The 14,395-nt window shown below is 33.4% G+C and overlaps 2 protein-coding genes across 6 annotated transcripts in view; one reads left to right on the top strand and one right to left on the bottom strand.

The window, feature by feature from the left end:
* LOC145276977 (cotranscriptional regulator ARB2A homolog) overlaps nt 1-1,081 on the top strand; it is an 82,886-nt gene extending 81,805 nt beyond the window's left edge. For all 4 annotated transcript variants that reach the window (XM_080128543.1, XM_080128542.1, XM_080128541.1 and 1 more), the window contains one exon: nt 290-1,081. In XM_080128543.1, coding sequence (XP_079984669.1) covers nt 290-390 — 101 coding nt within the window. In that variant the 3' untranslated portion in view covers nt 391-1,081. The remainder of the gene's footprint in view (nt 1-289) is intronic.
* A 3,999-nt stretch (nt 1,082-5,080) lies between these two features.
* Nucleotides 5,081-14,395, bottom strand: part of LOC145276978 (tetraspanin-3-like) — a 59,869-nt gene continuing 50,554 nt past the window's right edge. For both annotated transcript variants that reach the window (XM_080128546.1, XM_080128545.1), the window contains exons 5-7: nt 13,292-13,456; nt 11,748-11,831; nt 5,081-5,846 (exon numbers count right to left, since the gene is read on the bottom strand). In XM_080128546.1, coding sequence (XP_079984672.1) covers nt 5,742-5,846; nt 11,748-11,831; nt 13,292-13,456 — 354 coding nt within the window. In that variant the 3' untranslated portion in view covers nt 5,081-5,741. The remainder of the gene's footprint in view (nt 5,847-11,747; nt 11,832-13,291; nt 13,457-14,395) is intronic.

Below are 14,395 nucleotides of genomic sequence, written 5' to 3'. Positions count from 1 at the left end.
TCAAAGTCCAATTGAGGTAACTGCAGTCTATGGTTTTAATAAAATATTAAAATCTGCCATTTCAAAATTAAAAAAGTTCTAACATCTACTGGATCATTACTAATTTCGACACAACATATGTACAAGTGTTTTTACTTAAGATACATTGGGTTTTTTTTTTTCTTCATTTATTTATACTGCGGAAGCACCATGAATTTTTATTTGAACTTTTATAAGTCTTGCTTATTAGTCATTATATGCAGGTGATACTAAATCAGATTTTATTAATTTTTTTCTTTTACAAATACAGGACACAGTGTACATGAAATGACATCATCTTCCAGCATAGAGTCCATATTTGCTTTCTTAAAGCAAAAATACAAAGAGATTACCAAAAATCAAAGTATGTGAGCACTACAGAATGTCGAGGCAAAAGTTTGAAACCATTATCCTGCTATAACCCCAACAAGGGGTCCGGTTGACTGACACCCTATCAAGGGGCCCAGTAATGTCCTGTTACGTGTGAACATGCTCCTCATTGTTATCATCACAACCACGTGCAGCCTTGAACATTTGGACGCCACTGTGATATCCGATTTGACAAATGTCCACTTATGTTGCTGAATTTTTGAGATGAGGATTGAGTATTAATTTTATTTGAATTCTTCAGACTACTGTTCTCTTGACTTATTTTCAGTGTTTCAGTTGAAATAATCTCCAACCTTCCAGGGGAATCTGCTTAGAATTTCAACCAGAATCCCTTATCCAATCCACATGGGTAGTATGTTGTTTCATCAGTCATAACTGGATAGAGAGCACAGTACCCCCTCCCCAATCTATTAAATACCAGGTTCTGTTAGAAATCTTGTCTAGATTTCAGCAGAGAGATACACCTGATGAAAAGGGTCAGAGGTTACATTGACCAAAGCATTGTGAAAATAGCACCAAAGATGAGAACAGTAGTTCTAATAATCCAATTAATACAAAATGTTCACTCATTCGCTCTGGTGGAATCGTCGATTGCGAAGGTTGTGATATTGGTTATTCGTTGTCTTGATTTCAAATAAACCAGAATTTAAAAATCTTTTTACTAACCAATAAAGATCAGTCATTTTATTTAATTGTTTATGCAATAATCAACTTTTAAATATTTTTAAAGAAAATGCAAGTACCTTTGCCAAAACAAAATACCATATTCCAAAAATTATATAACTTGATTAAGTAGTTTTATTTTTAAAGAAAATCAAGCTATTTTGGGGAATTCATAGGCATAACAAAACTGAAGTTTTACATCTCCCTCCCCCCCCCCAAAAGCAAGAATAAAAAATGGTGAGCGAGACAGTCACTCTTGATTCTTATTAACTTTAAATAAAATTAAAGATAAAACTACCTGATCAATTTACATAATTTTTCGAATATGAGGGTTTTCTTTTGTCACAGGTGTGCAGCATACAAATTTTTCTTTAAATAGGGGAGGGGGGAGGGATTCTGAACAAGAACAAAATCTCTTAACATCTGATGCATATCCCGTGACGAAGGAAAAAAAAAATTTGCATAAAGTATTTTCTTATTTAAAAATAAAACTAAGATTTTATAAGTATTAAAGTCATGATGGTTTGACTTTTCAAAATGTCAAAGACAAAGAGATAAAGTCATTAGATGAAAGTTGTAATGCCTATGAATTTCCATTAATCATTAAAAAAAAAAAAAAAAGTTGATCAATTTACATGATTCTTGAAATATATTTTCATTTCGTTATGGGTGTGGACATCGTACAGATTTTTCTTTTAAAGTTGAATTCTTGACGAATGTAAATGTTGTTAGACCAAGACTAGAGTAGAAATTGATTGCTTCAGTTTCTTCTTTAATCACATGGATAAGAGTTTTTAATTCACTTTAGTTTAATGCTATTTGTCTGGATTTTATTTCTCACCTTCATTCTGTTTTTTTCCATCTTATAACAGTTCTCTGAAAACTGATAAGGTTGCCACGATGACTAAAATTCCAAACTTTTTTTTTTTTTTGCTATTTGCATGTCATGCAAAAGTTGCGCCTTTCAACTATCAATAAATAGGATTAAATTTATACATTTTTTTTTTTTTAAGCTTATTTCAAAAGGTCTATATTACAGATAGAAATAAGATATTTTGTAAATGTTTTTCAATTTAAAGAGGGACATTAAGTTTGCTTTGTAAACTCTTAAAATGCTGTTTTTATGCAAACCAATACAATCTTATAATACCCGATATACTCTTGCTTCAGGAGTGTATCATTGATGCTACTTTTTATTTATATTTTATTGAAGCAGCTATTTGAAAATCTGATATCAATTTGTCATCACCAATTAGTGTCTGGTCAACGCAAATCATAATGAAAGGTCCAGGACTGTCTATTTGTTTTGGTTAGGCCACCAGCTTTAAAATATGAAATACGTTTTGAAAGGGAAAGATGATAATTGTTAGTTATAGTGAAAACACCATTCTTGTAAATCTGGTAGAAGTAGTGAACCAACAGTACGCCAAATATTTCTGGATGAATTGACCCAGAAATATATAAAGAAGGCTCTATAGATTGGTTAAAAAGAGGATCATTCAACAGTGATCAGGAAAGAACGTTAATGGCTGCTCGAGATCCAGGCTTAATGCCCAATGTTTTTAAGAGGAGTGGTCTCTGTAATAAGAACAAGCGTGCAATAAGTAATGCCCCTGACCCACTTCCAGTCGTCTGATCTAGCTGAAATTTTGCATGTGCAATGATTTATATCTACGGGTTATGTGGCAAATTACAGCTCTGAACTAATTGTGGTTCCTGTTTTACAGGTGTTTGAACAGAGTCAGGTGTGAAATGGAGCCTGTTGAATGTCGAGCAGTGATCCGGTTTTTGTATTTGAAAGGACGCACATCACAGGAGACTTGATGAAATGAAAGAAGCTCATGGTGATAATGCCCCATCATATGACCTTGTAAAACGCTGGCATCGTGGAATTCAAACATGGCCGGACGTCTGGAAACAGCTCCCAGACCAGGTTGCCCCCCCCCCCTTCTGCCATTGATGAGGCATCTGTTTGTCAAGTTGCCATTTTGGAAGATCAGCGCATTACTATTTGCCAAATAGCCCAAGATGTCAAAATTAGTACAGGGTCTGTGGAAACTATCATTCATGACCATTTGCATAAGGTGTCTGCCAGATGGATTCCCAGGTTGCTCACACCATTCCAGAAGCAAGAACGCGTTGAGTGCTCGAGGATGAATTTGGAGATGTGTCAAGAAGATGAGTCAGTCTTTCAAAAGACTGATTACACAGGATGAAACCCGAGTCCATCACTATGATCCAGAGATCAAAGCCCACTCAATGCAGTGGAAGCACTTGGACTCACCACCTCCAAAGAAGTGCAGCCCTCTGCTGGCAAAGAGTACCACAATTACAGGAGCCTATTATGCTTCACTTTTGAGGAAATTAAGGGAAGCTATCAAAATCAAGAGGCAGGGCAAGATCAGCAAAGGTACCCTCCTCCTGCAGGACAACGCTCCGGTTTACAACTCACATGTCGCCAGATCAGAAGCACGGGTGTGTGGTTATGAAATCCTTCCCCATCCTCCCTACTCTCGTGACCTTGCACCCTGACTTTCACCTCTTCCCAGCCATGAAGTTGTTTTTGAAAGGAAAGTGTTTCCCAGATGATGCAGCCTTGATTTCTGAAGTCCCGTCGTGGTTGGAGGACCAACCTGGGGTGTTCTACAAAAACAGTCTCCAGAGCTTCATCAAACGATGGGAGAAATGCATAATTCTGGGCGGTTCCTATGTAGAGAAAAACTAATAACTGCCAAGTTTCGTTGCTCTACTGCTATGGGAAGTGGGTCAGGGGCATTACTTATTGCATGCCCCTCGTAGGTTCTGGCACAGAAGTAGAGTGAGCCACTGAACATCCAGTTGGGTTCTGGTGGAGGTACAGCTATCATACAAGGCAGCATGTAAATATCTCCACTGGGCCATCTCTAAAAAGTAAAATATCACCTGTAACAGTAAATCCCAAGAACATACAAAAAAAAAAAAAAAAAAAAAAAAATTGTAAATACGCTATACACCATCCATTATGACTCATGAACTTACAGCTACGTACCTAGAAAATTAAACTCAGTGATATGGGACAAGAAAGAAAGAAATCTTAGAAGTTAAGTTACCAATGATTCCAGAGCTGAAAAGGTGAAAGATAAAGGTCTTATATAAAACATGAAAAGACAAATGTGAGGTGTGGGTCTCCATTTCAGTAATTATATGAGCAATTGGACACATGAAAAAGAATTTTAAAGACTACTTGGCAAAGACACCAAGTAAACTAAATTCAAGAGTGATGCAAACAACTGCACTTAAGGTTAGAATCCTAAAACGATCTTTGTTGGAATGTATGAGAGAGTACATGTCCAGCATATGGTAGGTTGTCCCTTATAAAAAAAAATGTTAAAAATTAGGTACTGATTTAGTTTAATCAAAATATTAAAAATATTTTTAAATTATGTTGTACATATGTACAGTTTTATTCCTTTTCATTTTGACTTTTGCTAATCAATTTTTTTTTGTTTAAAAGCCCCCCCTCCATTCACAAAATAAACAAGATGGCCACGACATTATCAATCTCATTAAAATTTGATTTTCCTTTGTAAAAAAACTTGATCAAATCAAGTGACTTTTTTGTATGAAAACTAATTTATGTTTTCATTTTTAATATCTTTATTTAAATTAAGTACCAAAAATAGAAGTACTGGAGGTGGTGAGGCTTTTATTTGTATATCATATCAAACTCAACATGGTAGCTATTTGTACAAAATATTTTAAATGTTTATGGATTAATAGGTATCTAAAATTTTAAAGATCATTTGCAAAACATAAGATTAAATACAGTCTAATACTGTGTAGTAAAGTGTGTATATTTTATGAATATATATAAAAAAAAAAGGCAAAACATTTTATCTTGTGGACAAATTATGGACCCATCACTCCAATTAAGTCAAAGCCCAATCAATCTAGCCTGACACCATATCTAATGTCACTAATATGCCAATTTTTTCCATCAAATAAAAAAAAATAACAGTTCCAAAATATGTATGCTCCATAAGTTATGCCTTTTATTATAAAAGCATATTTTCATATAAAAGATTTTATATATTTAAAAGAAAATGAACTTTGTCACTGTTAAAATCCACATTTATTTATTTATTTTTTTTTTTTTTAATTCTTCCATTCAGATAAGTTTTTTTTGTAAGTATTTAATAAATTTTAAATCTTTGAACTTTGAAAAAGTATCCGCAAAAATGACCTTTGTCATTTTGTTGACTTGTCATGTCAATTTTGTGTTTTAAGAAAAATCTTAAGAAATTCATCAACCCATAATTTCAGTAATATATGCTCTATTTTAGCAATTCATATTTGATTGCCTTGGACTCTGACATCATTGCACTAAAAACCTGCTTTAAAATTATGAGCCTTTCTTCAGACAGATTACAGCTAGTAAAAAATAGTTAAAACATTTAAAGGGTTTTTTTTTTTGTCCAATTTATTTTTTAAGTTACAAAAACAGTTCTACAAAAAGGAACTTTTTAAAAAGAAAATTAAAAGATACGATGGTGGAGTTATTGTTGCAATAGCCACTGTACATTGTTGGTGAGCTAAAATCTGTGACAGTACCCCCCCCCCCCTAACCCTTATCCCCCCCCTTCCAGACCCCTCCCCATGTTCCTGATAATTCATCACAAACAGTTCATCATTTAAACCCTCAGTGCACTCCCGCCACTACTTGTGTTCAGGTTTTCATATGAAATTACACCTCGAGTACGACAGCAGAGGATGCAAGTTGCAATTAGGCCAATGATCTAAAAAAATAAAAAAAAAAATAAATAGATGAATAAAAATTAACATAAATAACAACAAATGGGTTAATGAATAAGATTAAGTGCTTGTGCAGTATGTGATTTCAGATAAATGTATTTTACGTTTTTAAAACTTTAGGTGCTTAAATGTCGAAATGGGTAAAAATTCGAAAATTTACAAAAATGATAGTGTAAAAATATTACAAGTAAAAAAAAATAAAAAAAATCGAATTTGATAATTCGGAAGACTTACAACTCAAGGGAGATAACTGCAGCCTATGATTGACAAAATTGTAATCCACCATTTAATGGGGGGGGGGACGAATCATTAATATCTTTTAAAAGTTCTAGCAGATCTATCATTTTTTTTTTGTATGTTTGCAAGTTTCAACATGACACAAGTTTTTTTTTTTTTTCTTCACCTAAAATGCACTTTTTTTTTTTTAAATCCAATTCTACTGCACAAGCACGTAACATTAATACTGGAAGGTATGTAAGTACCCAGAAATATATCAAAGAATACTTACCATATTTTCTTGTATAATATAAGAACTTGAATACAAAGCAATCTCCCTTCTACACAAGTATACAAGTTTTAGAAATGTTTACAATGAGAACAATTTGGCTCACAAGATTCTTGTCTCGATTTTAACTTTTATGGAAATTTTTGAAGATTTGCAAAACTATACATTTTTGGAATCAGAAAAATCAATGTTTGCATTTGCCCAGATGTGTATATGGCGGTCATATTGGAATTTACAAAATGGGTGCCATAAAATGTATGTTTGTGCATATCTCAGCCTCTAAATAAGCTGGAACACTGATTTTAACTGTTAAACCTACATTTTCGGTGTCAAGGAAGTCAATGGTTGTAGTTATAAAGCAACAACATTTTTAACAATACTTAGATACATAACTAAGTCCAAACTGACTTGGTGTGGTTATTTTATTGCAATATCTTTGTAATAAAAAATATATATTTATAAATTCATATTCCAGCCATTTCTAAGAAAGCTTTTATATCACTAGTTAAGATTGTTAACTTACCTCCGATACTTTAAGAAATTTTTTTTTTTTTTTTTTTTTTTTTTTTTTTTTTTACAAGGGAATCACCACTTCTCAAGGCTCAGGTCACTCGAGGATAAAGGTTAAAGAGTGTACAAAAGGACAATATCATAGTAATCATTAGAAGTGTAAATTTGGTAATTGGATTACTTAACGGGAACGGCTCATCACAGCATTCCAAAAATGGAAGGAACAGAAACTCCAGAATGTTCAAGGCCATGATGAGGTATCTAGATTGGGTTGAAGCAATTCTGTTCTTTGTAGCAGCAATTTAAAATGCTGACCTGGAACTCCACCTGCAGCTAGAGAAGCAGTGAACAAGCTGTTCTTTGCCACGGACTGCATCGAGTATAAGCAACTCTGGCCAAGATACATCGCAGATATGCATTACTCGAGGACCAATCACTCTCAGACACAAGAGGAACTATAAGCAGGCAATATATCAGTCATGAAAAGTGTCATTCCCTTTGTGTCTATTGGGACAAACCATGCATGTGAACACTTGAACAAGCTGATATCATCATAGGCATCTCAAACAATGCCAATGCCAGAAAGATTTTTCCTGGTCACGCCAGAACTTTCACGTCTGTCAAAAGAGTCAGTTTGACATGGAAGCTGACAGAATCACAGAGCATCATGAGCTTGGACCAAGTGCAGTCAAGAGGGTACATAGTACAGTTGACAAGATCAAGGAAGCCATACTCAGCCATGGAAACCCCTTTGCGACTAAAGGGGATAAGCCGTTCAATTTGATTACTAATACCTATATTCCAGATGAGTATGTACCACATATCTTGAGTAATGACATCACTAGACAGAAATTATATAAGGATTATATGTCAGAGCAGATTAATCAAGCTGACCCCCCCTCTGGGCCCCTGTGAAGAAAGAAAACAAGATGTTCCTTTCTGGGAACAAGATTACATTGAAACTCAGAGACAATACTGTGGATCTGAAGGAGATCAAGGACCTGTTTTCAAGGCTGATGGTACTTGCCAGGTCAAGCCATGATATCAACCACAAAGAGGCCATAGGAAACCATGAATTCACTCTGACACCAAAGGCACCATTTGCTCTTGATGGAACAATTCTGCCATGCCACGACAAGTCTAAGTTAATCCATCTACTTAAGTTGACAAGAGAAGACATGCCCATGAAGACCAGTCACCTCAAGTTGGAAGTTCTACCCACAAAGATGCAATGGATACAGAATTTACTGATCAGCTAAGTCGGAAGATAGCACTGGTAGATAGCATGGTGTTTGTGCAGAAGCTAAGCAAGAAACCAACCACAGTAGTGACAGTCAAGGATCCGAGTAGCTGCTTCAGTGACATACTGATGCAACTAACATAGGTTTTAGGTTTAGCCCGGCTTGAAACAGTCGTAAAATATACTTAAATATTTTAATTTGTCCAGATATATTATTATAGAGTCATGATTGAAGAAAAAAAAAATATTTGGGTGCCATCAGCTAGAATCAAAACCTAATGCAAACCTGTAGCATTCAAATGTTACCACTGACATGCATATGAACTGATTAAAAATAAACTAAAATGTATTATGATTCTATCGATTTTGACCCTTTTTGGTCCTTTAAAAACTATTTTAACCGGCTAAAAACTAACAAAAGAACAGTTTATAAAAAATCCAATCATTTGAGGCCCCTAGCATCGCTCTGCAACTTAGTTTCAAAAGAGATAGTTTGAAAATATGGAGATAGACAGAGTTTTCTAAATTAGATTTCAAAAACAAATACAAAAATGTTAAGCATGATCATTAGAAATTTTAATGGCCCCCCCCCAAAAAAAAAAAATTATTTTTCTTTAACTAGATATTCATGTTAAAAACGGTTTAATATATACTAGAATTTTAGCCTGCAGTTATTTAAAGAGAAATATTGGTCCTTGTACAGAATTACCCCTATATTAACAAAAATAAAAAATTTTATGGCATATGTACCCGTAATGGAAAGAAAATATACACTAAAAATCAAATTGATCAAGTTTTTATTTTTAAAAAGAAAATTTAAGTAATTTGAGTTTTTCCAATAAAATGTCACAAATTTAAATTTAGAAGTTCTCTACCATATTCCTTCATTTTTAAGATAGTGTCACAAGACAATCTCTTAATTTGATTTTCTTATTTAAAAATAAGACCACTTGATCAATTTTCATAATTTTTAGTGTATACTTTTCCTGTTATGGGTAACTAGATTTTTTTTAATCTTTGTTTTTTAATATAGGAAGGAATTCTGGACAAGCATCGAAATATTAACAATAAATTGTACAGATTGATATGAAGGGCATTTTTTGACAAGTACTTTCTTTAATTGCAGATTTGGCAACTATCACTTATTTTGAACTAAAGTTGGTTTGGCAAGTCATTATGAGGCAAACATCCAAACAGTTTACAAATTATGCAAATTTATTTTATTTATATTTGATGAACAGAATTTCATAAAATGGACCCATCAACTGGCCACCTTATTCATGTGATTTAAGCCCATTAGATTATTTTCTTTGGAGATATAAAGTCCCATGTCTATGCTTATAAACCAGACACAAACCACTTTGAAGACAACATTTGACACATTACCAAAATATAGCCCAATTTAATGCATAGAATTTGTGAAAACTGAATTTCTAAATTACACTAAAGGGAACCATATGCCCAAAATTATCCTGCCTTGACAGAGTACAAAATAGACTTTGTAGCTTAGTGGGGGATGCCCTTTTCTCTTTCCTGCAACTTCTCTCCCACAGAAGAGAAGTTGCATTATTTCCATGGCAAGTCCCCCTCTCAATCTTTCACAAAAAAGACCTGTCTAGCTGAAACTACCATCAACTTTCCCCACTCTTTATCTGTGCCTAAATTAAAACGTACATTCCGTGAACAAAGCTTCTTTCTTAGAACTGCATTCCTGTGGAACTCTTCCATTTGCCTGTTTCCTACCTGACTACAACTTGGATGTCTTCAAGTCCAACATAAACAAATTCCTGATAAATTGAACAACTTAAGGGGGCGTTTATCAAATCTCCATTACTAACAATTACGATATTATCCTATTGATTACTGTACATGCAATAACATTTATCAAGACCCAGGGGCCACTCGAGGATAAGTGGGGACTCCCACGAAAAAAAAAAAAAAATTTTATTATAAATACCAAAAGTTAATCTTTGGAACAAACAACATTTGTATATTTTTCTGATTTATTTTAGAATTTCGCCGCCTGGAATTTCCACGTTTTCTCACTAGTAATTATTATTATTGTATAAAAGTACAGTTTCATTAGCAAGCCATCCGATCTTGTCCAGTCAGAAAATGCACGCGCATACACACAAACAAAAAAAAAAAAAATCTACTTGCATGCCATCAGCTAGAATTCAAACGAAAACAGCACTGCTGGCTTATCCATTTGACAATAGCTTAAATGACTAAGAAAATGTTAACCTCTAACAAATGTGTATTTGCATACGCATACAAGAGCACTTTAAGCCAAATAGACCTCTTAGTTATTTTTACTGGCTAAATACCAAATCGAATTTGTTCCAGATCCAAATCTCCCATATATCAAGTTTCAAGTCTTTAGACCAAAATATATCTCTGCAAAGCCAAAAAAGAATTTTATTTCAGTCAGTAAAATAATTTGAAAATTACCACTTTAGTTTAACCTGAAGTCATATGCCTTTTAGGAAGTAATATACATTCAAATGAAGATGTTCTTAAAGCAACCGGAAATATCTCTTCATTAGTTATTTCAAAGAAGTGGGGAGGATGTCACTCCTTTCTCAGTATTACTCCTCTTACTCTTGAACTGCATCTTTTAATGCAGAGTGTTTAAGTAAGGGGACATTAACCACCACTTTTGGGAGAGTTTCTACTACAGACGACTGAACCCTTGCTACTTGGCTCATAGGCAAAAACTAACTGTTGCGTCAGAAGTTTTGCAATAAATTTGATAAAGCGCACTAGCATTAACCTACAAGGTTGAGCAAGGATTATAATTATTGTTCAGACATTAGTGGCAACTATGCTTCTCAATTTATACATGTAATCATTTAAAATTTAATTTGTAAGCCATATTATCTGGAAGTTGAATATGAAATAAATTAAAATGCATCTAATAAATTGTAGTTTTCTATCAAAGTTTTTTTTCATAGTAATGTTTAATGCATGCATTGTAAACATATGTTCCAGTTAACGACTCTTAATCACTATTATTCAAGGGAACATCTTGATCCTGCTTGCCAATCTAGTAGGTTTGATTTGGTTATCGTTTTACAGTATATCAACTCCTTTTTGGGTTATTTATTATTACTTGAATCATGTAATTCGGCAAGTTTATGCTACAAGCTCTTTATCTCCAAATATTTGTTTGATTTAGTTGTTTTGTAAAAGAAATTGTTTTTGTCTCCAGAACATTGAGTTTTGCAAACAGCTTGATCTGGAAACACCAGATTTCCTAACAGGTATTACCACTCCACCAAAGTGGACCTGACAACAATGGTAACTAAGGAGCAACTCTACATTCTCCACATCCCCAAATGGGGCCTCACCACCAACTATATCCAGGACCAAAGCCAGTAGGATATCGAACAAAACTTTAATGTTCCAAATAAACTTTTTTAAATTGGGATTGGGTAGTTGAAAAACTTGAACTTTTAAATACATTTTTGTCAAATGTTGAATTATATATATATATTAAAAAAAATAAATAAATTAGAATCAAAGCCAGGAAAATTGGGCAGTTTTGCTTTCTTACAATTGGCAGGTTTCAACAATTCAAATAAAACTTTTAAACTGATTCTAAAAACAATGTGAATGAGAGTTACTTACCTGCACAAGAGCAAATGTGATTCCAGCTGAGGTAATGTATGTCAGATTTGAAAGGAACCTAGATTTTAGTGCATTGTAGCATCCCTTTATTAAAAAAATAAAATAAATAAATTTTTTTTAATTTGTTTCTATAGATTTATTAGTGTTAAATTAAAACAAATCCATGTAAAATATGGAAACTTAGGTTTCTAAATTTATTAGATAAAAATTGATAATTTGTATTATTCCGAGTACAGTTCTTATCGAATGTTATTCCCACGTTTCCGGCAATGCACCTCTGACCTTCAGGTATATATTGAAGTCTGGGAATCTGTCAAATTCAATCTGCAGAATTTTTAATGGAACAATTTATCTAATCCATGGTTAAATGTTCAATCCTCAGTGTGAACAATATTAAACTACAATTGCAAATTCGTTGAGACTTCTACTCGGTTATGGCCGAGAGAACGAGCATGCTATCGTCGGATATTAAAGAGTTGTTCAAAATTCTGTATAGATTCAAGATAGAAGATTCACTTAAATAAGGTTGGAAGTTACATCAGCCGAGACGTTAGGAGAATAATCTGAACAACTAAAATAGATTCAAGTCTGTCAATCCAAAAACAGTTTTTCATGTAAGCAATTCATATAAAACATTTAATTAAAAAAAGTTGCTATTTTACGCATAGTATAAGTTCATACCTTCTCCGTAAGGATATTATGTAAATGACAGCAATAGGCGATATAATAGTCCATGATTATTAAACCAATCACTCTTCCCCTTGCCCAAATGACAATTTCTAATAGATTTATATTTTAAGGAGAGAAGAGATAAGACTATAAATAAAAATTTATAATCACTTGAAATCTTCCAAATTTGTTTTCTAAAAGGAATCTTTATTCATACAATTATTTCTGTCCATTTCAAAACTCATTGTTTTAAAATAGGCAGAAACAATTGCAGGAATTTTGCCTTACCTCCCCCATGCCCCCTTGGCATAAACATTCTGAATTTGTGTTTTTTCTTTGTGACAAATTCTAATTCAAACCTATTCCATGCTTGATAAAGATATTGAAACAACCATTAACTTTTAATGATTTATTAAAATGAATAAAATAATTCTACATTGTAGTGACTTAACTTAATTCTAATTTTTGGTGAAATCTAGAATTCAACCTAATACAGAAAAATCTTTGATATACATACCCTTCACAGAACAAAAGCTCATATTAGAAAAATCATAATTGTAGGGGTTTTGGAACTATGAAAAAAAACTTATGAGGAAGCAAGAATAGTGTCTTGATTCACCATATTTAATATATAAAACAATGAGACAATTTGAATTGTAGAAATTTCAAAGTCAGCCTGGTAATTAATAAATTATTAAAAAATAATTTTTGAACTATGGCATTTTTGTTCAGTGATGGTACTTAAAGATTTTTTTGTATTTTTTTAATCATTCTGGATAAGAATCAATTTTTATTTTAAGAAAATTTGGAAGATATTGTAAAGGGATTTAAAAATTGGTCGATTGTAATGATGTTTTTAAAATAAAATGTTTTACCGCATGATAAATATCTGAGGAGAGTGGGTTGAGGCTAGTGTCACAGATTTTATCGATAGTAGCATTTGAATGAGGAATACAACAGCTTTCTGGGACTCCCTTGTGTTTTTTGTACCAACCAGTGTTTTTCCAATCCATGGCAGAATGCACACCACAGCAGTGCAGCTAGAAAAAAAGAAAAAGCAGAACATTCATGTGAAAAACATTTTCTCTTAAAAAAAAAAAAAAAAAGTCGAGAATAACATTTATATTAAAGGCATGCATCAAATTGTATAACACGTTCATGAAATAACTTGGCAGGGGGGGGGTGAAGTCTGGATCTGGTCTAGCATAATATACAGAAACACACCAGCTTCCATTAGATCAAAGTTCAGCAATGTTGAGCCTGGTCAGTCAGTACCAGTTTGGTGATCATTTGGGAATACCAGGTGCTGTATGCGAGACAACACCTCCCTGCAAAACATCTGTCACCTCCCCAGATCAGGATATACATGTTTCTGGGGAGCGCTTGTAAATTCGATATTTAACAGGACTCCTTTCAGAGGAAACCAGTTCAATCCATCTTGGGCAAATGACAATACATAGTAATAAGTTATGACAATTAAGCTACACAAAATCTGAGTTTTTCCTAATTCTAATGCATGAGATTAATGTGCGTCTGTGTCCACTAAATTTGCTAACTAACCAGCCATTGGCTGCTAGTGTTAACATGAATGAGAATAGCAAAGGTGCAGCCGATTTCTATTGCATCTTTATTCAGTTTTGAGGCATCATCCTTTGTATATTAAAGTGGTCTTGTTTTAACCTAGATGTGCTTAGATAAGTTTTATTTTTTGTTTAAATTTTAGGCACTCAGTAATTTTATTTTTACCTAGCATTTCAGCCCGGCATTGCCCGGGTGTTTGGAGGTGTGTTGAGGCAAAAAAAAAAAAAAAAAAAAAAAAAAAAAAAAAAAAAAAAAAAAACATACCGCAAAGGAGGAAAAAAACTGGGGGGAAAAAACCTGACGTCTTTGTTACGACCATCGCCAAGCTGGAAGTGACGTAGGTTTTAATTAAGGCTAGACAATCGAAAGGAGAGGATGACTTTCAAAAATATTGGCGA

Source organism: Euprymna scolopes, chromosome 5 (assembly GCF_053919585.1).
Source record: "Euprymna scolopes isolate OS-2025 chromosome 5, ASM5391958v1, whole genome shotgun sequence".
Classification (NCBI taxonomy): Eukaryota; Metazoa; Mollusca; class Cephalopoda; order Sepiida; family Sepiolidae; genus Euprymna; species Euprymna scolopes.
The sequence above is the reverse complement of the archived record's forward strand: the minus strand, read 5'-3'. Positions and strand labels throughout refer to the sequence as shown.